Source organism: Ischnura elegans, chromosome 6 (assembly GCF_921293095.1).
Source record: "Ischnura elegans chromosome 6, ioIscEleg1.1, whole genome shotgun sequence".
Classification (NCBI taxonomy): domain Eukaryota; kingdom Metazoa; phylum Arthropoda; class Insecta; order Odonata; family Coenagrionidae; genus Ischnura; species Ischnura elegans.
Window position 1 is genome coordinate 62,449,122 of NC_060251.1, and position 27,775 is coordinate 62,476,896.

A 27,775-nucleotide genomic window follows, 5' to 3' on the forward strand; every position below is an offset into this window, starting at 1 on the left:
AATATAAAATTGCGGGCAGCCCCGCAAGGGGGGGGGGGCGTCCCCTTTCCCCCCACATGCATCCGCCACTGCTTTAAGCAGATGTAGGTATTAAATGTCAAAACTAGACAATATCTTTAAATATTTTGTAAAATTTCTCTGAGGTTTTGGAGGGGGGGATATATCGCCTCATCCCTACTATTATTACGCCACTACTTGGTAGGCCCCTTCTTCCATTGCCGGCACTGTCCTTTAGCCAATCAGAACGCAAGGCCGCTAACAGCGATTGCACGCCACGATTGGTTCTTAATTGAATGATATATACTATAGTTGTAAATGCGGAAAGTGGCGGAAGAAGGATGCGAGCGAATAAGCGATGGAGAAAGGGAAGGTTGGAATGACCGCCTGATACAGAAAATGATAGGTCGAGCGATCATTCATTTGGTCCCTGAAAACCTATCGCACAAGCTATCATTCAGAGAGACGGAAAAAAAGGATCGTGCGATTCAGGCTTGAGCAATTTGGAATGAACATAATAGGACGGACATCTAGAATAAAATAGGGAAAAATACACTTGTGGAGGTGAAAAAAAAATATATATATACCATAATTAGAAAAATAGCATTCAATGTTATTCAACGAGAGTTGATGTATTCGTGTTATGACGGTGTTCTCAGTCTCATCGACAAGGTCTGTGGCCTCATCCACGTGTGAGTTTGCAGCTGCGTGTTTGAAGGTCACAGCTTCAACTGTCACGTGACATTGAATTACGAGCTTATTTTATTTTCATTGGTTGAAAATTCCTGGCGACCTCACGTATCCGTTTCACTTTCATTTCCGAATTCATTCAGATGGCCGCTAGTGGGATCATTCATACACGGTGTGTCCACACCTTCCGCGGTCGTTTACACTCGCAACTCAAATAGGTAGCTGTATCTATATTCCCTCAAGTGTCAACCTGCTGACCGGAAAACCGAGGTGAGGTTCGTCGTTGGCTAATCATCGCAGCCGGTGTTGTACCGGCCAATTGGGAACGTGTTTGGAATTCGTTTGCCATGTACGTGATATTCGATTGATAGAGGATGTTTTGAGAATTCCAATATAGAAGTAAGGATTAGTAACAATTTATCAGGTGCGACGTATGGTACCTGTTTCTCTATGTAAACGAGGCTGGGACGTTGACAGCAAGTGAGAAATCAGTAGTGGAAGCATTCGAAGTGTGGTGCTTCCGTAGAATTATGAAGATAAAATGAATCGACCGAGTAAGTAATTAAAGAAAGCTAAGAAGACAGGAAGATAGGACCAGTCTTCTATAAATCTTAAGGAGACGACGGAACAACTTAGTAGGCCGCACCGTGATACATGATGGCCCAGTGGCGTAACTAGGAATCTACATCTACATCTACATAATACCCTGCGAGCCACCTCTAGGGTGTTTGGCAGGGGGGAATATGCCTTGGGAGGGGATGAAGGGGCCTGAGTTGGGGACTAGGGTGCCTCTTTTTTCCACTTTTCTTTAGGAGCGAATCGTAATACCCGGCAAAAGTTGCGTACCCGGGTGAGTATTACAGATATGATTTTTTTCAAAATCATTTAATATCTTCTGTTCGCCATTTTGTCCTGAAATTTCGAAATTTTTAACGAAAAATGTTAAAAATGTAAATAAGTTAAATTTGGTTTTAGCAAGCACTCATTTTTTCCAATTGAGTAGAACATTGGTCTTTCCTTGATATTTTAGACCAAATACGTCAGCTCTATTGCTTTTAATTATCGAGAAAAATGACCTTTTATCGTGGTCCCGAAAGCAGTTTTTTGGGGAATGGCAACTGGGGACCCCCCATCCCCTCAGACAAAGGTGGTTCCTGGTGAATTATTGAAAAATGGCACGCCTGGAAATAGTTTTTACATCATTTCGGCACTTAAAATTTAACTTTAAGCAGATGCTTTTATTATGTGTCAAAACTAGACAGCATTTTTAAATATTTCTTTTTGTTTCTCAGAGGCTTCGGGGGGGTGGGGGGGGCTGGGTCTATCCCCTCATCCCCCCATATTTACGCCACTGTGATGGCCTATGATGAAAACAATCGTAGAAGGACAGGTGGAAGGGAAGAAGGGCAAGGGACGGCCCCGAATAAATTACATAGGTCAGGTTATAAAAGATGTAAAAGAAATACATCACTGTGAAAAGACTAACGGATTGGAGAGCTGCGTCAAACCAATCTTACGATTGTTGACTTAAGATGATGAGAGGATTTTATCACGGTTTCAATCATGTAAGCTAAACTTATGCGTTCCAACCATAAAGAGTATTAAATTAATAACACTACTTTTACTATTACTATTACTTTTAAAAATAGCGTCTCCAGTCACAGGTCACAAGTGCTAATGACATGTGTTGCGGTACGAAATATATGCGTTTTGTGTACTTTTCAAAATATATTTCCCTCCGAGAGGATCCATATGTTCCGCATATATTCCATATGGACAAGTATTTTTTCATGCTTTGTTGATTGTTTTAAAATTACGCTTTCAACTTTAAATTTATCAAGGAATTTTGCGAAATTTAGACACTTGTTGATATTAGCCTCAAGCCTAAATGAGAAGCGGAGGACAACACAGTAGGAGCGCGTGACGTCATCAGCTTATCCGCAGAAGGATTAAGGTCATCAATTTTTCGCCGCAATAGCTCAAGATGAATGAGGCGGGCTGAAACTCGGAAAATACTGGTTTATTCATACTTCAAACCAAGGGTACTCTATTAAAGGAGGACCAAGAACATGGCGGTTAAGCGTTATATCTGCTTTCATTGAGCGTTCATTTTATTCGGCGGCGCCTCTAGGCATCGGTATCACGGTCAGTGTGACTTTCGCCATTAACCGTGGTGGCAGTGGTCTTTTTTAGTTAAAAATCTTCTCGCATGTGTTAAATTTGTGGTTTATGTGATGTATTGGTTCAGGTCGAATTATTGCCGTGTATTTCCTCGTGAAAAGTGGATATCGATGACTGCGTGCGCCGCGATTGGCGATTTTTGAAATCTGATTTTAATGCATGCGGAGCGACAGCAATTCTAGCGGCGAAATTGAGAATCCTCTAATGTAATATTCGTGCCTCAAAATCTACTATAGTCTAAAATAAAAAGAAATTGGCGATAGAACAAGGCATTTCAAGCGAAATTTATTGGGAAGAAAAATAAATGGAAAAATTCCTCCGAGGATGACCAGGAGAGTAGCACTTACTTGCGGCAAGTCAAGAGGGTATCGAAGTGGCTCGCAAAGCTGAGTGTGGATGCTTGTGAAAGGCCTTAGACCTTGACAACTTTAGTGGCTGTATGCCAATTATGGGACGCTGCGTCGCCTCTGTCTTTTTCTTACTTCCGTAAGAAACGCCTGGAATTCTGGAGGGAAGCTGCTGTTTTATTTTTGGCGCAAACTCTCCTCAAATTTTGTTTGATTTAAGGAAGCAAGGCCATCCCCGGTCATTATGCGTGAACCACCTTTTGAGATCTAACAAGCAAAAAGCTTCACCTATCGGAAAGGAATTTTTGTCAAGGCCAAGGACTTGATTTAGCCATCAAGAAACCGCAATTTACACTGTCCTGCCTGAACGTGAAGTCCACATTTCTGTTCACTCCCCTATAGTAAGGCAATTTGTCTTGTAGTAAGAGTATTTGGACGTTGAATGATAAATTTAAAGAGATGATTATCTGAGTGGAAGAGCACAATAGTTACTCTCAAAGTGATAAAGCTATTTATTAATGGTGTTTAAACGGCCTTCCTTAATTGAGGAAAGCTCAGAAAATAGCGCCATAGACGTTCATGCTGTCCCCCTTACTAATACCGATGCATCATTTCAAGTGATTGCTTAGCACTACAAGCAAGGGGGCTGCATAGAGGAGGCCCAATTCCATCCTACAGAAGACTGGTTTCTGTTGCCACTTTGGTTGCATTTTAATCGGATTTCAAAAATGTCGGCGACGCGGTGATGAGTGCAATGCGATCCACTTTTCTTCCCAATATATTGCATTATAATATTTGTCATGGCTAGGAATAGCATTGATATGTTATGAATTTGATAGATCACATCATCATGTATATATATATGTCGGTTAACACTCCTAATCGGAAAGTAATGGATTTGATAGATCACCCCATAATGAGTATAAATTTCATGAATACCCCTAATTATACTGTATTTCCCCATGAAACTGGGATGAATTTGTCAGTCAGTGACAAGAGTTACGACTTTTATAAAACCATTTTATCCTTTAAGGTCCAAGGGATATATCGATGGCTAAGTTCTAACAACACGTATCTCAAAAATAGAAATTATTCGGGAGAGCAAAAAAACGATTAATAGGTATTTTTGATTGTACATTGAAATTTAAAACCAAACATTTGCATGAATCAGTCAATGGTCGGAAGTGGATTTTATAGATTATAGATACATGCACACACCATTAGAGATGGTGGACACATTGCAAATGAAGACTACTGTGGGCGGCAAGATACTGTGAAAGAGGCCTTTGCATCGGCGTACCCAGAATCAAAAATGGGGGTTGGGGGGATAGCCGTGGTCATTCAAGTTGTAACTTTTTTTGCAGAGAAAAGGTTAATGAAACCAAAATTTTAAGGAAATTATGACAGCAATTTATCAGTTTTAATTATTATTTGCTTGAAAAAATAATTTTTATTTTAGTTCCATGCCTTATACTAGTATCATTTTTCTTCAAAAGCAAAATTTGTCCATAACTTTTGTTTTGAACTAAATTTATTTTCGCTTCAAGGGGGGGGGGCGTTGTCCCCCTTGCCCCTCGCTGGGTGGGCCCATGGGCTTCTGTGAAATCGTTTATTATCATTGCTTCTGCGTTTTCTGTTTTTTTTCTTTCTGTCGAAGGTGACCACAGATTTTGGCGCTATTAAGAGACCGTATGTCCTGGAATTCCAAGAAAAAACTGTTTCTATGTTTAGGCTGTGGTGATGTTGGAAAGGGAGGCCCAAATACGATGAGTATTGGGATTTCTGGATGGCAAGATTTCACCAGATTTCGGTGGTGAATCCTTGGGGAAAAGGAAAATTCCTCGCCTCTCCACAAAATTGCTTTTTTTTGCCGAGACTAATGGTGTAGCACTGTGAAACCTAACGTGATCTTTAGGTGACTCAACGGATTTCATTCTAGTAGTGTTCCCCTATTGGAAGACAAGCTGCATTTTTGGTGTGTAAAAGTTGTCACCTTGAGCGTCTTAAAACCGTGTTACTGAGAATTTGCTCTATATTCTCGGCTGTCTCCGAAAATCTCCACCAAAATTCGTCATAATCCGTCTTTGATTAGGAAAATTATTTCTTCCCTTACGCCTTCAGCGGAGAAAGTTTTTTATGATATTTCCGGGGGTGGCAATAGTGCCCCGAGAGTAGTATCTTCTGATTATATTCATGTTCATCATTCTCCTCATATCCTTCTCGAGTTATGCAATAAATTTTCAATTTAAGTTGTAACTTCATTGATTTCAATCATAGTGCAAAGGAAGAACAAGCGAAGAAAATATATTTTTTTGCCTATGTATTGGGAATTCAAAACAGGTCATGTATTTTTTAAGATCTGGTTAACAAATATGTACTCTTATATAAGTTAGCCTATTTCATTTCTCACGATGTAGGCTTTTAATTATTGTTTGCCATAAGTTTTTATAGCTGCAATATGATTTCAACTGTAGTTTTTAATCATGAAATGTCATTGGTATGCCGCCTTTAATTTTATTTCATGTTCTCTTCGCTCAAGGCTGTCATGCGCACTTACGTCAGCCTCAAACAATCAACTATTCCTTTTACAAGGAAGATAGTTCAAAAATGACTAAGAACCTGAGATTAAGAAAGTAAAATTATTCCGTAATTATAAGAGTCCGTACTCAGATCTCATATTACTTTGAAATAAATACTTAACCTGAAAAGTATTCGTGACGTCAGACTTAGCCAAAGATTTGTTCTGTTTTGAAGATATTTAGAGCAATTCCATGAGTAACCTGAAATATACCGTTAAAAGCGTAATACTAAAAGATCTCGATGACCTATAAAGATTACATCTATCAAGCACCTCCGCAAGAAATTATAGAAAGCATCTAAAGCGCTGCCCTAATACCACCAAAAAATATTGAGGTATCGAGTATATTCTGTATTCTGTAGCACCAATTATATTCTGGGAGATATATATCTTATTTTCCGCTGAGTCGGAAGTGCCGCCGCACCGCTGCGGCGACTCGTTTTCCGCGTCGGCCGCGCAGCGGCGTCCACATATAGTCGGTACTATATTAATCTAAAAGTTTTTTTTCTGAGCCCAGTAACGTGGTGTCCAAAGATATCTCTAATTTAGTTCATTTTTCCGAGAATAGAGACGTGGTTGATAAAAAAACGACCGAACTATGACCAACATCTATTTACGAGCTATTTTATTTTTTCTAAGTACCTGATGCTAGGCCTCTTTGGTTGAAGTGGAAACATTCCGGAGTCCAAGGCTTTTCTTTGTTTCCGTATTCGATGACATTGACTTTTTCTGGTTCGCCGATGGTTGTGGGTCCCAATGTAGAACGAAGGAAAGGCTGTAGTTCCACCGTGAAATCATCCCTTCCCGAATAAATTCGGCTGTTAACCTGTTGGTAGGAAAATAGACATTATCACATTCATGTCAATAAGCACAAAAATTTACTGCCTATAATACGCTATCTGGAGAGCGGTAGGGTGAAAAACGAATCTCTTGTCTCTTATATTATACCTTTAGAAAGTATTTTGATTGGCTTAGTGAATCCTGCGAGATTCGAATGGCATTCGAGTGACTAAATTTTTAAGGCTGCAATCTTACCCATCTGCCAGAGTCTCAGACGGCTCGTCAACGAGACTCCAATGTGGTTATAAGAAAAAATTCAAACAAGTGAGAACAGCTATTTTTGACGTTTGGAAAAAACACTTTCTCATAATGCCAGAGATATTGAGAGACCGAAATAATAGCAAAAAACTGAAATTTTCGTAGATTTTTTGTTATGAAGGCTATCTTACGAAATATTAACCGATATTAGCATGAATTCCTCATAGAAACAGCCTTTTTATCTCGATTTTTGCAATTCATATCACTCAAAGTTAAAAATCTGTAGTGATCCAAAGCTTAAAAAATTTATCACTTATTACTACGCGGTTGAACAAAACGAGTCTCACAGTTTTAAAAATTTCAAGCTTCCAAGTTTCATTCAAGAAAAAGATTCTCAGTTACCAATTCCTTCTCAGCTTCGTGGTACTCGCTGACCAACTTGCTCATGTTCACCAAACTTTGGGCGTAGTCATTTCCCCGATACAAGCAGGAGCAGGCGATTCTCCTCAGCATACTGCATAAAGGACCCATGCTTACTCTTGCGGTCAGGGTGGGATCTGTAAAACGAAGCAGAAATCCATTCACATTCACATTGACGGCAAAGTAGAATTTCCTTATGAAATTAAGGAGTTTTATGGAATCCTGTTGAACGCTCAGGGAATTCTGACGAAGACCCGATTTTCGCCGCCGTGCATCATCCTGGAGGAACCCAGGTCTTCTTAATTTGGATAATTTTCGAATGGAATTTCCGTGCCTTCTTTTCCTATTTGGGGTCAACCCTTGGACCCCCTCTGTTTTCTATTCATGCCAATGTAGATCTGATGTTATTGCCGATGATCTTTAGATCTACATTGACTGTTACCCTTCTGATGTGACTGAAGCCATTACTAAGGTGAATGATGATATTCGAAATATATATAAATAGTCCAGGAAATGAAGCATTTTGGCTTGCAATTTTTTCAAACTGAATCGATTTTCTTGAAATTTTCATAATAAGTAGGGAATATACCAAGAATCAAAATCTATATCATGCCGACGGGCGCTTTTACCCTGGGGATGGTTTCCACCCCATCTCGGGGGTGGAAATTTTTAATTATATTTTGACCACTGGAATCGATAGAAAAATAAATTCTAAGAATAAAATGTTCTTTTCATTTTTTGCGTAAAATTAATATTTTTCGAGTTATTCACGATTGAAAGTAACAGTTTTTTGACGAAAAAATCAACGATTTTAATCGCTTGTAGGCAAATAACATGAAAAGTATTAATTTTATTAGGAAATTGTGAATTACAAAACTGTAGCTTGTAAAAAATTAAATAAAAATCTTATTTTATATTTCCTTTATGACCAATTCGGACCGAGCTACAACTTGTTGATGGTTATCTATTGTTTGTCATACGCTAAATTTGAAAGATTCAATACCAAATAGCGGGAAAAATGTAATTTTCGAGGAAAAATTATGTAATCTGTTTAAAGTGTTTTTTAAAAACTTTCTAATCATGAGAAAAAATATTTTTATCATGAAATTTGAGCGAGTTATGATTAAAAATAAGATCAGTCCCTACTTTTTTGTACGATAAAATCAGTGAAAACAACTCCTTATTACCACAATAGACAAAATTGATCAATGCCCTTCTGTATTTCTCTTTATTTAAGTATTTTTAATTGATCCTAGAGGTTTTTTTAATTTACAACTCTTAATTTTGAAAAAAATTGGAGAAAAAAGTGAAAAGTCATTTTCTACAATTTTGTTAAAAATGCTCTTTTTTTCAAAATAACTCCAAAAAAACTGGAGATATGAAAAAAATGCAAGAGTAATAAATTCTAGCTTCTTTATTTTTAAATATTTTTGTGTGTTTTTATTTTCTATACAATAAATTTTTGGTGAGATATTGATAACTAAAACCTCTATTTCCAAGGGTGCTCCACCTTATTTAGACCCTTAAATCCCTCCCCTTTCAAAATTAATGACTCGAAAAAAATTTAATGCACATGACCTTGTAGTCAGTAAAAATCCTACAAAATACAATTTAAATGAACTTTCTATCATAAAAAATAAAGGAGCAATGTTTGAAATACCAATCAAATTTATTTTCGAAAAATTCGAAATCCACAATTCAGAGCATAATATTCCTCATAATCAGCATATACATTGCGTACTTTACGTTAGAAGCTAACGATACACTCAAATTTGCTACAAAATAAACACAAATACCCATAAGATGTATATATACATACACATATGTGAGTATGTGTGCTCTCGCTCACAGTGACCTGTGAGCATGCATGTGGTGGGAAGACTGGAAGCCATACAGTCTCCGTTTGATTGTGTTTCAAGTAATGTCTACATAAATGTACATTTATTTGTTTATGTTACCATGACGAAGTTTGTTCTGTTTATCCTGTTGTTATATCTTTTCTGTGCTGTGATTAAAATCATGAGAGAAAAAAGTGAATACATAATAAAAGGAGTAAGAAAGTGTATAAGAAGATACAATGTGATAAATAATTTTTATTTTTAGGGTAAATAATTTTTTTACATTAACCCCCAATAAGGGTTGATTATTATGGGTTGAAACACCTTAAAATCATTTTCCAAACAAAAAAATAATTATACAAATAATTTAAACTAAATTTTACCCGTATTTAGCTTTAAAAAATAATTTTTTAAGTTCCAGCTTTTAAGGGTAGTTTTCACCCCTAAAAAATAAAAGGCGCCCATCAGCATAATATAGATTTTGAAGTAGGGGGCATAATTAGTCTAATCCCAAATATTTATGCAAACCGATTCGGCTTGAAAAAAATTTTTAAAGGAGGTATGATTAGTATAAACACAAATTTTTATGCAAATCGATTCAGTTTGAAAATTCTTTTTTACATTAAACCCCAATAAGGGTTGATTATTATGGGTTGAAACACCATAAAATTATTTTCCAAACATAAACAAATAATTATACAAATAATTTAAACTAAATTTTACTCGTATTTAGCTTTAAAAAATAATTTTTTAAGTTTCAGCTTTTAGGGGTAGTTTTCACCCCTAAAAAATAAAAAGCGCCCTTCGGCATATTATAGATTTTGAAGTATATTAGAAATTTTGAAGCTGTGTGGTATATTCTGGGGGTATAATTAGTCTAATCCCAAATTTTGGTGCAAATCGATTCAGTTTGAAAAAATTGCAAGGTTTTTCACTTTTATGAGCTTCATTACCTGGAATAAAAGTGGTCACATGAAAACTGCCTGCAACTAAATCCAAGTAAGACCAAATGTATCATCATTGGTAGTAATAATTATGTTAATAGACTTGTACTTCATGCCATGCCAAAGATAAATGTAAAAGGTGTCCAAATTGATTATTCTGATAGTGTAACTAACTTAGGATTTACACTAAATAAAACCTTATCATGGAATGAACACATAAAATCTATTACGCATAGGGTCTTTAAGACTCCATATCAATTAAACAATTTAGACACCTTATCCCCGTCCCTCTGCGCCAAGAACTAGTTGACACTCTTGTTTTACCTCATATAGATTATTGCTGTGTGGTATATTCTGACCTTACAAATGAACTAAATCTAAAACTGCAGAGGATTCAGAACTCCTGTTTAAGGCATATTTTTGACATCACATATTATGAACATGAAACACCATATTTTGAAAAACTACGATGGTTAGAAATACAAAATAGGCGCTGACTTTATAAGGCAACATTGATGTACAAGTTAATAACGACAGAACTTCCTACGTATTTACACCGAAATGTACAATATAACGCAAGAAAATATAAACGTCCAACACGATGTAAAAAGTCTAAAAATGTAAGTCAATTAAAAAAGAAATACAATTAAATAAATATTAATACGCTATGAAATAAATAAATAGACGGCTATTGCCCAGAAAGAGAGTTTATCTGTTAAAAAGAGTACGTTAAGGACACGATGCTAGTCCATTCTCCGTAGTTATATACGGAATGCTCTCAACGAAAAAAAAAACCTTTCAGTGTACCTCTGGCAGTGCCCAGTAGGCCGGCCCTTATTTTTCAGTATTGCGAAAAGTTATGTTTTCCTGGTCTCAAAATGATCCAAATGAGGTCTGTATTCACGTGTTAAAATTTGGTTACTTTAAAATAACGGCAACCCGTGCCCCAATGGGCCTAAGTACTAAGGACCCTCAATTGAGTTTTTTGGGGTCAAAAAGTGCCATTCCTATGTAAAACACAAAAGTAAAGTTCTTATGGAACCAATTTTCTGTTTGTTTTGATCTATCTCTAAGCGTTTAGGAGATATCGTCCATCGTAATGTAATCCCCCCCAGGGCGCCTCCCCGCACCGCGGCACCGCTGAGGTATGTCCCGCACCACTTACTGGAGACTTCCCCTCAACCCCCTCCCCTCCCTCGGAAAAGACTTTGCTCCTGATGACAAGATTTACATGCTAGTGGTGCAGTATTGAATAGGTTGTTCCTCTGGTGTCATGATTAATGTTGTTATAGCCTATAATGTCAATTTTAACCCTTCAACGCCGTCCTATGTACTAGGTACCGACCCCTTAAACCTTGATTTATTGCCGCCTTACGGCCGCGAACCATTCCAGCAGGCTTTGTTCCAAAGTGCTCTGTTATGCACAAAATATTATAAGCATGTGATACAATTGTGTCTATGAATTATAAAGAAATGAAGGGAATGAGCAGGGCTTCCAGGGCTCCAATAGTAGATAGAAATATTCAAGGAAGACGAAACGAGATAGTCAGTTCACGGATGCAGATCACTGTAGAGAGATAGTTCTTGTGTATAGTGTGCAAGGGATAGAAGGTGCTAAGTTTTTTAGGATGTAAGGAGAAAAGCGGTGAAATAAATACTTTATCATGAACGTGATGTTCATTTTAAGAATAGGCCAGCAAGGAAAGAGTGTAATCAAGACTAAATACAGGCATTGAACTAGTAGGAAAAGAAAGTGAAGAAATACTCGGCTCAAATTTACCTACAGTGAGAGAAGTACTGTGTGTTTTCTCTATCACCTAATGGGTTCGAAATTTGTAAGACTTAGTGCGAGAAAAACCGTGAGAAATGCGTCTCATCCATGGTACAAAACTAGAATTCCTGTTATTACGGTAAATAAGGCGATTTAAAAGTTAGAAAAATGACGCAAAGAATGGATGAACGTGCAACGACATAAAGAGACCGCGAACTACAGTAGAGATGAAGAGAATCTTTCGTAAGAAAACTTGATGACTTGTTTGAAATTATAAGGAGCAGTACCATTGAATTTTTGACGCACGACGGGGAAAGTGCAGTTAATCTCTCGGATAAATGTACTTGGGCTGATGAAATAAGTTCTTACGCAAATAAAGAGAGGAGAACGAAATGCAGTTAGTGGTGGAATAGATTTCAATATATTCAAGAAGAAAGTAAAAGGTGTGGTTCTCCGCTCCTAACAGTGACAGAAGAATAAGAAATACAATGGAAATGTATTTTATTTTGGTTAATGTACCGAAATTCATGGATAGAGTGAAAATAAATTGATCTCTTGGATTGGAAGTATTGTTATTGCAATTAAATTCTTTCTAAGGTAAGCAAATTTCTTCAGAGGCTAGATCTTGCCAGTGTGAGCAAAGTCTTTGCCGAGGGAGGGGAGGGGGTTGAGGGGAAGTCTATAGTAAGTGGTGCGGGCCGTACCTCAGTGGTTCCGCGGTGCGGGGAGGCGCCCTGGGGGGGATTACATTACGACGGACGATATCTCCTAAACGCTTAGAGATAGATCAAAACAAACAGAAAATTGGCCCCAAAGATCTTTACTTTTACGTTTTACATAGGATTAGCACTTTTTGACCCCAAAAAACTCAATTGAGGGTCCTTAGTACTTAGGCCCCTTGGGGCACGGGTTGCCGTTATTTTAAAGTAACCAAATTTTAATACGTGAATGTAGACCTCATTTGGATCATTTTGAGACCAGGAAAACATAACTTTTCGCAATTCTGAAAAATAAGGGCCGGCCTAGTGCCCAGCGATTGCATAATAAGAGTCATTTGTAGCAATATTTATCAATTTTACTCTCTGGTGATTATTTTCTATCACTATTGTATCTGTTATCCAGCTATTAAAGTGAATGTGGCCGTATCGGATTCACACGCTTGCCTTGTCACCGTACTCTCCGCCGCCGCCGACCAGAACGACCGCACGCTCGAAAAAACGATGTACAATTCGGGGTTGCAAGTTTGTGCAGGATTTTACTTTTGATTCACAATGTAGAATATTCATAGAACGACGTGATACAAGTCACTTGGTGGAAGTCGGTGAAAGTATCTACTTTTTCTCACGATGAAACAAAATCTTAAAAAAACCCTCCAAATGGAAGAAAACTAAGTGTCAATTAAGATGGTACGACATTTTTGTCAATAATGCTATTCATGAAACCACTGACGAGAATAAAGTTGGCTATTTTCATAAAAAATCGAGGGTGGTTGTTTTTCGCTAAATTTGTTCAACGTTGACCTCAAATATATTGTTAAAGTGAAGACTCAGGAAAAAAAGTAATCTGGAAAATTATGCAAAATTTATTTGAGAATATGTATGCGAAGTTTCAGCTTCCTAGCTCAAAAAAATCGCATTTGAGGTTTTGGCCAGCTTTTTTTCGATTCTAGCCCACTGTGCGTAGTGCGACTAGTTCTCCCAATTCCTTGGAATTGATTTGGTACACACGCGTAGTTTTTTTTCCTTCCGAACGCCTCGGATTTGATTACGACAATTTGATGCTTCAGGTGCTCACCTATTAACGAGACGACGTTGACAAATATCCTGGGGACATCCCTGTACAAGTAATTCAGTGCCTTTTGTAGCTGTTCCTGGTGTGCTTTGGCTGAATGTTTCACGCTGTCGAGACAGTGCATGCTGCAAATGTCGTTATGGCCGATGAATATTGATAACACCTGAAATAAGGAAAAAGAAGTCTAGTTTTAAGAAAAATATCCAAAAGATTCTCTTGGGCTTGCAGTAGTACTTTTTTAGTTTATTTACGAGCTTAAAAACCTGATGCTACAGATTTATTGCTGGAAATGATATTCAGTAAACTTTATTCTAGGTGGACTTATCTTTGCATACCCAAATTACATAATTTAAAAAAATCGAGATTCACAGGTCCACTGATTCAAGTAGGTAATCCATGCTCAAGGGTCAAAATCTAAGTAACACTACCAAGTTGGACTATGATTTATTACGATAATGTGAAGCAGATTTGTTAGTGTTTTTGATTGGCCCCCATCTATTGGAAATGTTTTCACTCCTTGGAAGTTGGGGAACTTATTGGGAGCTGGTGTATAGCTCACAGGTCACCATTTATGATATATATAATACATGTAATTTTTCCCTCCTCCAAGTGAATGCATAAGGTATATAATGCTGTAGATACGTTAACAGTGGAATATACGCAACCTCCATTTCTTCCTATGAAAGTGTTTGCTGTTCTCATGAAACATTTTTCTTTACTGACTCAGTTATTTTTTATATCTGGTGTTCTAAAGCAAAAATTCTTCCCAGTTAACGTTTCGGAAAGTTTAATTTCATCTTCAAGGATGTGAATAGTACAATAGTACATTTTTACAATTGTGAAAACTACCGTTTGTTGTCGGCATCATTTATTTGGACTATTCACGACCCTGAAGATGGAAATTAAATAATTTGTTCACTATTACCTACGGGGCACGTGCCCCCACCCCCAGATGCTTCAAAAATGGATAAGATTTTTAATACGGTTGACATTACGTTCATTTTATTTTGTGTATTACGGAGGCTCAATCTTAGTCTCAATATTAATAAATTTCACACCAAAATAAAGATAATATTTTCTACAGTAATTGCTGTATTTTGTTTTTAATATCAAATATGAGAAGACCTATCACACCCTTGGGCCCCCTAGAAAAACATCTTAGATCCGCCCCTTCTGTGAGATTCAAACTTTTTTATGATACACTATTAAAGAGTTTTATGAAATCATTAAGGACTATATGTAATTAAGGAATGTGTAATGGGATGGTGGGTGGATTTGTAACTATTTTTAAACGAAGACAATAGAAAACTTTGTTATCCTAGGTATAAGTTATTTTTGGTCAATTTCGACTTGCTTACCCTACTTACCTGTGCCTGAGGATAACATAAAAAGCAGAAACCTATCGCAAATAAATTCGAAGTCGGGGTGCTAATTTTTCGCTTTCCTTTAGTTAAAAGTCTTATGGACTACGCCCAGAAAACTCTTAACGGAATTGAGCTGCCGCGAAATTCCATGAAGATTAAACAGAACTCACACCTAATCTCACTATTACTATTTCTCTCTCATCAATATTACCTTCCAATCGTTTTTAAAGTCGATTCGTGGGTCCTGTTTCATTTTCCTCACGAATAGTTTGACTTGGTTGAATGCGTCGTCGTCGATTGACGATGTGATGGCCACGTTGAGCTGCGCGTTGTACGACAGGAAGTCTCCTCTCCCGACTGCGTAGCCCACCAACTTCGGGTTGAACACCTTCAGGATGTTTGGCATTGTTGTGATGGTCCTCCAAGTCCCTAATCCACCTAATTGGAGAGACATGACAAACAATATAACATAAAGGTTGACAATTTGTTCGTAGATTACCGTTCATCAAAAAATCTTCTTCCAATATATTTCTTTATTGATGACAACTAATATCAATCAGAGCCTATATTTTGTTGCATTGTATTGTTTACACTCGATGTTGCAATTTTCTTGGCTGTAAGATTTTTTTTAAAAATTGATAGATGATATAAGGTGATAACGGTAGTGTTAATCAGGTAAATTGACGCGAAAAATATTGAAATACGGTCAGTTGAAAGGGCGTTATATGTCCCCTTTAGCTGTTGTTGCTAAAATAGTATTCTGCCGGTTACAGGTAGGTTCACATGGAGCAATCAGCACATTACTCCGGCCTAACACCACTAATAAATTGGACTTTCTTCTCCAATTCACCATTACGCTGCACCCTTTCTCTCTATCTACATTAATCTATTCTCATCCTCTCCCATTCTCGCAAAATCTGCCTTAAATATGAAGAAAGCCATAGGAGGCGAAATTTCCGTCAAAAATCAGCCAAGAATTTAATCATACCTGTGATATCGAGGTAAGGAAAGAATTAATCAGATGCTACATATGAAGCATGGTTCTTTATGGGAGCGAGTGTTGGACGTTGAAAGCAGCGGAGATCTCAAGAGTGGAAGCATTCGAAATGTGGTGCAACCGAAGAATGATGAAGATAAAATGGATCGACCGTGTAAGCAACGGGGAAGTGCTAAGAAGAGTGGGAGAAAAGAGAAGTCTTCTAAAAACCTTGAACAAAAGACGAGAGTACTTAATTGGCCACATTATGAGACATGATGGCCTGATGAAAACAATCGTAGGACAGGTGGAAAGGAAGAAGGGCAAGGGACGGCCCTGATTGAGTTACTTAGGACAGTTTATAGAAATTTTATAGGAGAATAAATGCGTATTGCTATGAAAAGGCTGGCGGATAGGAGAGCGGAATGGAGATCTGCGTCAAACCAATCTTAGGACTTGTGATGATGATTATGACTATGATATCGATGCTAGTTCAGAGGTTATGATGGGTATTGCAATTAAATTCGTGGAAAATTTACTATTAAGCAATTACCTCCGGTGAAGGACACTCCTCTGTCCTGTGTTAGTGAGATGAGGAACTCTCTAGCGGCAGTTGCCACGGTGATGGAGTCCCCAATGGCGCCCACTACATCCACGTCCCCGGGCCTCAGCCGATGCACGCTCGACGGTCGCTTCTCAGACCTCCACCTCAAAGGCCCTTTGCCCTGCTCGCACGGGAACGGAACCGACTCCGGGATCTTATCCTGGAAGTTCCGCCAGTAGTTGTCGATCGGGAACGTCAGCCTCTCCGCCTCCTGTTGTAAAGTCAAAAGAGAGAGATCATTAATCTACAGAATTCTATGGTGAATGGACATTTGAGTGTAACGAAATTATAAATTATTATATTTTAAAGCTTGACAGACTTGCTAGGTTTAGTGACTGTTATCTTATCTTTCGAATTTTAATGACATAAAGATCCCTTACTTGATCCGAAAACCATAGCAAATATAACCTCCCGTAATTATTTCTAATCGCTAATTCGTCTTTTCTCCTAATTTCATGGCCACTTAAGTGTGCTGTTTCGTAATTTTATGGCTTCTGAACAGGAAAATAAGTGAACGTCGTATTTGTACGACATCAATTAGAAGAGGCGTGTAGACTTTCACTTCATCTTTTGGAATAAATGTAACGTTTTTTAAGCTCACCTTTAAAACCGATGGAAGGTATGAGCCGTGTTTAAGAGTAAATTTCGCTAATTGATGTGGTGCCTGCCACATCGATACCTCATAGGCGCGTTTTGTGCGTTTTTTCGTGCTTTCAGCACAGTTACTTCGTTAAATTCGTGTGAGTATTTGTTAAAAAAATTTCAAGAACCTCGAAGAAATGTTGCATGGAAACATGTAAGTGGTTGTACCACAATAGGAACGTTGCCGGGGAGTCGTTAAAATCCTGTGACATTGCTATAATCCTGTGGCATTGCTCTGTTATTGCTTAGTAATTGCATTTTGCATGATGTCATTAAATCGTACTCTTGAAAAAAAAAACTGAATGGAAAAATTTCTGGCATTATAATGCCAGTTTGGTGGCCACTTAGCAATTTTATTATATTATGGGCACTTACCTCTGATTACATTTTAGAAAAGCATGATAATATGCCTTCACCCGGATTCGAACCATCATCTCACGAAAATGGCGATTAGTGCACCAATCAATCAAGCTCCCGCGACACCTTCCCCAGCGATAATTTGCAGAGGTAAATATGGACCGCATAAATTGTGCCATTGATCATCCAGCTCACCAAATAACGGATAATTGTACTAATTATTCTTCATTATTTGCTCATTTTTTTCTGGCACATCTTTATCAAATTCTTGCTTTCTTCCCACTTGTTAGTATGCCCTTTGCCGCAATCTTTTGCTACAAAACCACGTATCCACCACTTCAACGCATCACTACTTGCCCAATGCAGTCCCATGAAATTTTCGAGGTACTGACGTGAAAATTAGGTCTTTTTTATGGCTTGAAAAGTGTAAATTCGTTCAGACTAGGACCCCTTGTATACTTTCTGACTGTCTTCAGAAATTTATTTTTCGGAAAATATTTCTTGGTCTTAAATTATGAAACATTGTTGCCTGAAAAGTTCATAACGAAGTTAGACGTAAAAGAAATTGCTTTCAGTGAACTACACGGAGACGTGGGTTTATGAGGATAGATGTGAGAACATCTAAAGTCTTGCCATATTTTCTTTTAATTTTGCGAGCTGTTTTTTTAAGAAAAGTGGTAAGTATTTGCGAAAAATTCCCAAGATTTTGGGATTCGTCCGATGGTTAATTGCTAATGGTAATCCAGCCCGTTAATGATATGTGTTACCATTTACTATCAAGTTCAAGACGTGTAAAAAATGGATGTAATGCAGGGGTTTGCTCTCAAAATCAGTTGAAAACGGTTCTTTTCTGTAGGCAAGCTAAGTATGAAGAAAATATCATATTGTTCATTGAACGGGGGAGCCTGCTATACTCACATAGGCTAGTGACTGATAGGGATAACAGGTCCGCTCTTTTATCTGCCGAGATTGGTTACCAATGAACGGGCTTTCCGGTTGACCTTCGCTCTTAAGACTTCCTTCCAGCGGTGTCAATGGGCGAGAGTGCTCTGCCTCTTGTTATGGTGATGAAGTGAGGGTCCTTTACACAAAAATCCACTTGCTGGATCATCGAGGGGAATTCGGCCTTTACTTCATACCCACTACCTGAGGAGGTAGATTCGCGACTGCGCGATCCAATACGAATAATTTTCGCCTATGTTAAGTGCAAAAGAGTATCGCCATACTAGGCTATATCCGTCGAGGTTAAAAAGCAAAATTTGGGCGCACAAAATTTTGATTATATATTTCTTAATCATTCAATATTAAACCTACTATTTCCAGCTATTTTAGCCGAAAGTAGCATTACATATAACTACGTGGTCTGTCTTCAGTTGCGGTATTCATTCTCTAATAACTCGAGTAGCACGGTATCAAGCCATAACTTTATTTTTATCATGGTTTTTATGGTATAGCGAACTTGAACGTTTTTCATTGAAATAACATGCATATTATATACGTAATCGACATTTTTTATGCTTAAACAAGCACTTTTTCTTTTCTCGTGACGCATTTGTAGTTTAAAACTTAAAACCTCACTCATTCATCTTCAATTTGACATGATATGTAGTGTATACCTTATTAAAATTTTACCTTTCCATTAACTATGAAAATATCGCCAAGAAGAATCTACGAGGGTAAAATTTTCATGCATGACATTTAGTGTCTTAGAGTAAAATCTTGGGTGAAACCTTTTGACACACTCAAACGAAAACATCAAAATACAGGGAGACCCAGTGAAATGAAATGGCCACCCAACGCAGAATGTGTGTCATCCGTACTCCCGTAGATTTATTCAGCGCGAGCTCCACCCTCACCTACCTAAACTAACTTCGAGTTGAATCAATGAATGAATTAGGGTTTTAACTTCGAGTTTTCTTTTACTTATGCATGTTGCATACTGTCACATACCCACGGCAGCCTTAAATATCACATCGAAATGCAGGGAGGCCCAGGGAAAAGAACTGGCAACACTACAATGTATGTGTGAAATTTACAAGCCCGTGACTTTGTCTGGGGTGAGCTCTACCCTCACCTATCTAATCGGCCGGTATCCAAGGGAAATAGTTGAAGAATCAGCTCCAAGTTCCAGCTTACCAAGTTCGTGGCTTGAATTATAAGAATCAGCAAATAGCTCTTTCTCTTTGTTTTAAGTGGTAGATATTTTTCCTTTCTTATCGATTCTGCTAATCACAGAAACGATAAAATAAAAGAGATATTATTACGAACGAATAGGTATAGAAATTCGTTTTTCCCTCGGAAATTAATGGGCTTTCAAATGTGGTCGAACGCAGGAAGTCTAATCTCTCGCACGACGTACAGCAAAATATTAGCGTCGTTTTACTTCACAGATTAACGATTGATGCCCTAACACCTCCCGCCACACGCCTATTGAAGGGGATTGCGGGTTAGCATGTTCATTTTCAGCACTAGCAAGAAAGATAAAAATAGAGCCTTCGCCTGGAATCTTTCTCAGTACCATAACCCAACCACTTTATTTACCCTAATGCTAATTTTTTCCCTTCATACCGAGTAATAACTTTGCATCCACTCACTATTACTAACTCAATTCTTCAACCTTAAGATTGGTGAGAAAGAAGATCAACCCACCCAAGCCTATAGGTTTGCGAATATCACACACTGTTCCTCCCCTGAGGCCAACTGCAATTACTCCGTTATCCCATCCACGTACCCTTAGATATATTTGGCATTTTTCAGTCCCCGATATTCCGAAATTTAAGGTTGACAGTTTGATACTTCCCTTAATACTTCCTTTAATACTTCCTTTAATAATTCCTTTAATACTTCCTTTAATACCTTCCTTTAATACCTGACCACCTTAACCCATTATAACCCAGAACTGATTCTGGGAGAAATCAAATTTCAAGATTTTTCATTTCGAAAACTTGAAAATTTTACACTCAATGATAATTATCGTGGCAGCTAAGTATTTCATCATTAAAATTTACGCAACAAAATAATGGATATTTTAGATATTTCCTGAATAGAGCTGAAAGTTGAAACATTTTTGATGTTGCTTAGAAGCAACATTGGGTTATAAAGGGTTAATACTTAAACCTATTCAGAGTAATAACGAATATGAATACAATCTACTCGAAGATGTAGAGCGACTTTTGTACAATCTCATTTCAGTTGAATTGAAACGTTGCAAACACGATTAGTTCCATCGAAAATGTGGCCTGAATATGTCAAACACTCCATGAAACCGGTATTCGTTATTTTAAATTTTGAATAAATATCGCAAAATCATCCCCAATTTTTCAATCACAATGCTCAATGCTCATAAGTGCCCTAGAAAAGTTAACCCACGGATTACATCAATAACTCCCAATTATCACATAGTTTATCTGAGTTGGTCGAGGCGTCGTATTTGCGGTAGGTACACACTATACTATTAAGATTTTCTCACAGTCTATCAAGCAACAATGCGTTTATTATGAGCAAATTATCAGCCTTTAACGTATCTATTAATCCGTATGCTATGCTCTCAGTAGTGGAACGAAGGGGGACTGTGATGCCATAGCATCAGTCGCGGTGACTTATTAGTTTCCCTAAATAATGCCCTGAAAGGTAAAACATTTAGCCAAGGTTGTACGCCATTAGTGCCTTCCGGCGATGGCATTGCAATGCTTTGAGATTTCCTTGCTCCCCACAAGTGGATTGCCGTAGAGAAAGTTCCCACACACCTGGCCTTACGCTTCCTCCCTTCCCTTCGCTTAGGTAACCATTAAAGGATGATTGTCGTCACCACAGGAACTGCCTTAAATATTACAGTATGTTCCACTCCCTTCAAAAAATTGAAGGAGGACTTTTTGGCGTGCGGTAAAATTTGTCAGCTGTATTTGCTATATAAAAGGATGTATTTTCCAGGTACGAATTACCATCACATTATCATCACAATCCTTTTTGAAGCAAAATCTTTCGGTTTATAAAATTAAAAAAAATTGTTGGGCAACTCTAATCCATAATTCGTAATGCATAATGTATCTCATCTGGTTATAAGGTTGCCGACCTCGGTGGCGCCGGGTAATGCTCACGCCTGCCAACCTAAAGGTCGTGGGTTCGAGTCCCACCTGGAAGGATTGCCCACATTCGCCCACACACCACACACACCATCCAGTGTGTGGGCGTATGTGATTATCTTCTTCTTCTTCCTTCCAGGATTAGGCGAATAAGCCTGTTCCGGCTCCACATTACTATATTTTTCTTGGCCTTCCAACACTGCTCTTGCCAATTGGTTGATATTCCATTGCTTGTTTTGGAATTCTTTCATTTGGCATTCGAAGTATATGTTCCTTCCATCTGTGTTTATTTTTTGTAATTTATCATTAATTGCCTAGACACCCACTTCATCTCGTATTTGAGTATTTCTTAATTTATCCAATCTTGTGCAGCCTTTCACTGATCTTAAAGATTTCATTTCCGACGACTCTATCTGCCTTAATTCTTTCTTTTATGGTACCCAACATTCCGATCCGCAGAGTACAGTAGGGATTGCCATCACTTTCTAAAATTTTATTTGTGTTTCTATTCTCGTTCTATTTTTTAGAGCTCTCCTACTTAATTGTCCCATATATACACTGGAAATTTGGTTATTAAACAAGTAAATTGAAAGAAAGGAGTGTCCAGTCCTAAAATTCGTGGACGGCATTATTATTATTAAATATAGTGCTGTTAAAAGGTTATGTTCTCCGTTACGCTTTGAAAGATATCTGTTTTTTGACAAAGAAATCAAAGTCTATCAAGTAGCCTCCAAGTTTCTAATACGCTTTACAAGTACCTACGTTGAAAGTATGAGTTAAAGTGTCATTAGATTGAAAGTTCATCGGCCAGTGTGTTTATCATCATGATGCGTATTAAAATAAATCGCTATAAAGTAGCGAATGAAGGAAGGGAGGTAAAAAAGTATTTTCTAACAAATTCCACTTCTATTTCATTTTTATGTGCAAACCCTGTGGAAACCTGGTGAAATTTCTGTGCAATTGCCTGTAACATTTTTATTCATCATCTTCTTAGTTATATTTTATGACGTGTTGCAACAGTAGTCGGCCTTAGAGTTACATTATCTTTTAAAGACGCGATAAAAGCCTCGCTAGTGGTTTCGTCTTCAAAAAACTTTTTAAAATAACATTCGTTCCCTTCGGTGATGCATTTTCGAATATCTGTCATGACCGCGCGATTTTTGTGGCATTTCCATTTAAAGTTTTAACGTGATTAAGTGATAATGTTCCCTCAATTGCACCTTTAATCGTTTTCCACACTTATTTTGTCGATGCTTGCTAATTGTAGTTATTATTGAAGGCGGCAGGTGTAGAAAATTGCGGTCCAGACAGCGTCATGCGTCTCTTCGTGGCCTCTTCATGGCTAAATTCGTCGCGCCTGTTCCTATGCCATCCGTTGAATGAAACTTCACCCTGAGCACAAGTGCGTACATACAGAATTGGGATGGAAATGATGAAGGCATTGGAGATTGAAGGACTCTTCCTGAACTCAAGTGCTAGTTTTTCAGATAGGAATTTCTGATTATCCCCCATACCGCGGGAATCCATCACAGTCCCACTGTGGGCGAAAATCGTAGAAACAGCGGCGGCCCAGAGGTGGGCCAGGGTGGGCACCGGCCCACCCTATTTTTTTCGGCCCACCCAAATAAGACGGACAAATTTCGGAATCGAAGTCCAAAGCTAAAATTTATTTTATAAAATTGAAATAAATTGTACACAGCTGCAGGTACATGGAAAAACTCTATTAATTTGCTAAACAAATATGTATTGTCCATATTAACTCCGAGGCATAAAACAAATTCACTCGAAGTGGAGTTCGTGACGTGTTTATCCACGACAACTCGAGGTTAGGCCCACCTATGTGATATATGCTGGTGCCCATGGTACGTAGAAAGCCATCTCTGCATCATATATCTGTTAGTTGTTAACATGTATCCATGCATTTTCTAACTCCATTTTATTTTTATCTTCTGAATCCAGAAACAATGTATGTTTCAAACGGGACAATTAGAGACCTCTTTCGGTGGAGAGATGGATGTACCAACAAAATGGCGGATATTGTAAAACCCTAATTTTCTTATGCTAAAATATCATTCAACCATAATTGATATCATGATTTAAAAAAACAATATTAAATATTCTTGAAAGAACTTCAATTGAGTATTTAACAAACAGGTTTAATGCATAACGAAAGCCTTCTAAAAAAATTAGGGGACGACGTTATTAGTATGGCAGTTTTGTAAAGCGATGAGCATCCATGCCCCGAAAACACCACGTTGAAAAGTCAGAGCTTTTAATTTTGAATTCCATTAGCTTGATATCATCAGCGTTGCCCGATTACCTTGCTGTAGTTCAGAAAATGAATTTACTTGAATGAATTTTAAAATTAATTGAAAATGAACTCGCGATTATTCCTGCCAAAAAGTTAACGAAGGCCCCCTCCCCCAAGCGTAAAGAGTGTTTTTCGGTAGCGTTTCAATCCGAATTGGGATGGAACGATTTTGAAAGACAATTGCCGATTTATGAATCGGAGTATTATAAATATTGCAACCAATTACTTCCCCTCAAGCCACACCGGTAATTGTGTGACGGGGGAGGGGGGGGGGGGGGACACCGACCGTTGACAAAACGAAATAAAAAAAAGATAAAAGAATTTTGGGCGTATCACCTAGAATTTATTCTTCGGGGAAAAAAAAACGTATTCATTCATATTCCTCATTATTCAATTCCATCATATTAAACCCTATGTATAATATCTCTCTAAATGTATCATTTCTGTTTGTTTCTTACAACGCTAACTTTTTATTTTCTATTTCCAACTAATAGTTTTATTTGCAAGGTAGCGTCTTCGTGTCCTTAGCACTCTTCCAGTTTCTGGTCTGACCGCATCTCGCTGTACGTTGTGCCTGGACTGCGTCCGTCAAACGAGCGCGTGTCTGATTATGGCTATCAGTGGCGTAACTATGGGGGGGATATAAGGGGACAGATCCCCCCCCCCCAAAGCCTCAGAGAAATTTAAAAATTATTTAAAACTATTATATAGTTTGGTCATGTAATAACGACATCTGCTTGAAGTTAAATCTAAAGTGCCAAAATTATGTAAAATGTATTTCCAGGCATGTCATTTTTCCCGGATCCCGTTGCCTTGGGGGGGGGGGGGGGAGTGGTCGCCACCCCAGACCACCCCATCCCCCCCAGAGCCTATCCCTAAGTTACGCTACTAATGGCTATGATAAGTGCTGCATGCCTGGTGTGGAATCACCCCATATCACACACCTTGGAGATGGTTTGCACTGTACCTCGTAGATGTAGATCCATTGCTTCGGCAAAAAATCTCTCTTAATTCATCGTTTCTGTAATGAATTAAAATATTGCCCGATTGGCCGATTACCGTGTTGTAATTTTTAAAATGTCTGTACGCAATAACTCGCGGTTATTACTGACGAAAAGTTAGCCAAGACCCACCTCCCAATTCTTGCATAATGTGTTTTCTTCGGTAGTATTTCATCCTAAATCGGGATGAAACGATTTTGAAAGAAACAAGCCTTTTTATGACCCGAAGTCATCGGCCTCGATTTTTTGTCCTGCTCCGTATCTTTTTTTTTTAAGAAAAAAGTTTTTATTGGGATGGTTGATCGTCAGTGGTCCGAGGAAGGGTTCTATTGTTCTGGGATTCGGGAGCGGTCGTAACCGAAAAGGTTGGCGAATTCCTCCGCGGCGATTACGAGTGTTTGCCAACATTGCTTGTTGGGGTCTCGGAATCGACCATGCGGCCAGACCTTGGCACAGATTCAAACCCGGCTTAGCCGTCTTTGAGTGTAGGTACCTGCTCTTTGCGGTGCGTAAAATATTTGCGTAATGCGTGTTTTTTTTTATTCTGGTGGAATGAAGTTATTCAAGCTAGACCTAGGAATGGTGAAGTTATTTTATTTGAGGTTTTCATCGGTTTATATCACTATATATCCGCAACGTTTCTACGGACGATTCGTCCATCGGAATCACGGTCAATTCATTAGTTAGAGTTAATTACTGTAAGTTTCTCAACGTGAACTTATATTCCCGTTGGAAGACACTGGATAAAGCATAAATGAATAAAATAACACTTCGAATAAGATCGTTCGACACCTTATTAAAGATCAAAAGACAAGAATCACATTAGAAGGCATTGTTGCTGAGTACATAAAATTGTTTGGTCGCAAACCTACGAGGACAAAACATCAACGATAAAGAGTTGAACATAGAACACAACTGAAAAACATAAAATAACAACAATTGAAAACCTTTAAGATGTTTTCATAGACAGTCATTCAACGGTTATAAATTAACTCAAAATAATTATTTGACCCTGATGACGATGGAGGAGTTTTTTTATAGAAACGTTGCTGACAAAGTATAATTTACAAGGGTGGAAATATAGAGAATACATAGCCTAAATAATTCGCCGGGAAAGAATAACATTATATTTTAGACTTAGGTATGACAAAAGCCAGGAAGTTAGCGCGTCTGAATTTTTGAGAATATTAAGTTAGGGAAGTTAAAAATAATTTTCATATACACCCATTTCTCGAAATGAAATTTCCCAAAGTAAATTCCCTTCGCTAAAATTTTTTATCAAACTCTTTAGGCAGGTCTGCGGCTAATTTTGCTGGTCGAGCGTCAATAAAAATATTATGAAAATTCTAAAACTTCTTAGTTGTCATGAAGTATCCAGCAGAAAGATCACGATGATCGTTGAAAGATGTGTAGAAGCCAATCACATGGAAATAATGTATGGAAGCCTCAGAAGCCACATAAGAAAAATTAGAAAACCCGGTATCGGTATTTATAACTGCTTGACGATCGGTTACGGAGTGAGAAGTGCAGGGGTAAGTGTTTATGCACACTTTACTCCTAAAATGCCACCTTGTTGACGCCTTTGCAATATTTGGTGATTTCTTGGCGTTTTTATGGCCTCGTTTAGAATAGCTTAACTTGACTTAATTTGTTGTAACTTAATGTTATTAAACTTGAGAAGGGCGTCTTTTGGTTTGAAAGAAACTACAGGGGTGTAAGTCGACTGGGAGTAGCAGTCGTTAGTTGAGAAAAGCTATAGTTTATTTTAAAATTCGCCAGTATAAAAGAATGCTGTAAGCATATGAACTATTGAAACTTCTATTAAACCAATTTAATGGTCGATCTCGGTCTGAGCTATGATTGGCAAAATAGTTATAGATAGGTCTGGGTAAAGTTGAGAAATTTACGCCTTGAGAAGTTCTGTGAACAGTTCAGAGAGTTTTTTTTTCCATCGGGAAGAAATCGAAGAAAATTTGGGGAACACCAAAGTTGTTATTCAACACTCTCCCCCATCTTAACTGGACTTCTGTTGGAGACCTTTGAGGAGGTAAACTGTGGACCCATTGGCACCCTTCTCAAAGATAAAGGCAATGATGACGACTCGTTTTCCACCACCCATCACCTCAGCTCCAAACAATAATGCTTAGCCAGTAACCTTTTCACATTTCCGTAATGACGCGAAGGACCTTGTGCTGTATGTGGCCTCATTGAAAGACCATCACCCAATTGACAACAAAGGACGCCTTAAGATTAAACTTTTAAGCATTGCGTCAACTCAGTGCCCCTTCAGTGATTATCCGACGATTACACGGCCGTTTTAGTACATGTTCATTCGATGCGCTTACAGATCGAAAGATATTATTTTATACCCAAAGGCCTCATTTAACTATATTCCAGAAATATTATCTGTAATTAGCTCCAAAAATATTTAACTTAATAAAAAGGAAGAAAAAGGTTTTTTAAAAACACGTTAAAAAATGGCTGTTTGAATGTGAGGATATTTAAACTTTATTTCAAAATGTAGGTATATGAAATTGTTTCGCAACATGTATGTGTGAAGAAAACTTGTAAAATAAATCTACAAAATATTATGTAAATTTTGTTAGTACAATACCCCCACACAGATTTCGATCTTAGGGGTAACCTGCAGCTTCCCTGCTCATGGATTTTAATCTAATAATTATATATGTTTGGGAGCATTAAATTATTATTACTAGAATTATATTATATTATTTTTATATTTAGCCATCAAAGAAAATGATTTCCATTGCATTGCCAGCCTGGTGGAATTTGGTAATAAGCTAATATAGATTATCCTGAATAGAATATTCTTCCGAATCATA

The 27,775-nt window shown here is 37.8% G+C and overlaps 1 protein-coding gene across 1 annotated transcript in view; it reads right to left on the minus strand.

Annotated features, from left to right (window-relative positions):
- LOC124160266 (phospholipase B1, membrane-associated-like) overlaps positions 1 to 27,775 on the minus strand; it is a 62,855-nt gene that overhangs the window by 4,376 nt on the left and 30,704 nt on the right. The window contains exons 2-6 of the mRNA XM_046536081.1: positions 16,489 to 16,750; positions 15,171 to 15,397; positions 13,599 to 13,758; positions 7,234 to 7,388; positions 6,436 to 6,619 (exon numbers count right to left, since the gene is read on the minus strand). Of these exons, the coding sequence (XP_046392037.1) occupies positions 6,436 to 6,619; positions 7,234 to 7,388; positions 13,599 to 13,758; positions 15,171 to 15,397; positions 16,489 to 16,750 (988 nt within the window). The remainder of the gene's footprint in view (positions 1 to 6,435; positions 6,620 to 7,233; positions 7,389 to 13,598; positions 13,759 to 15,170; positions 15,398 to 16,488; positions 16,751 to 27,775) is intronic.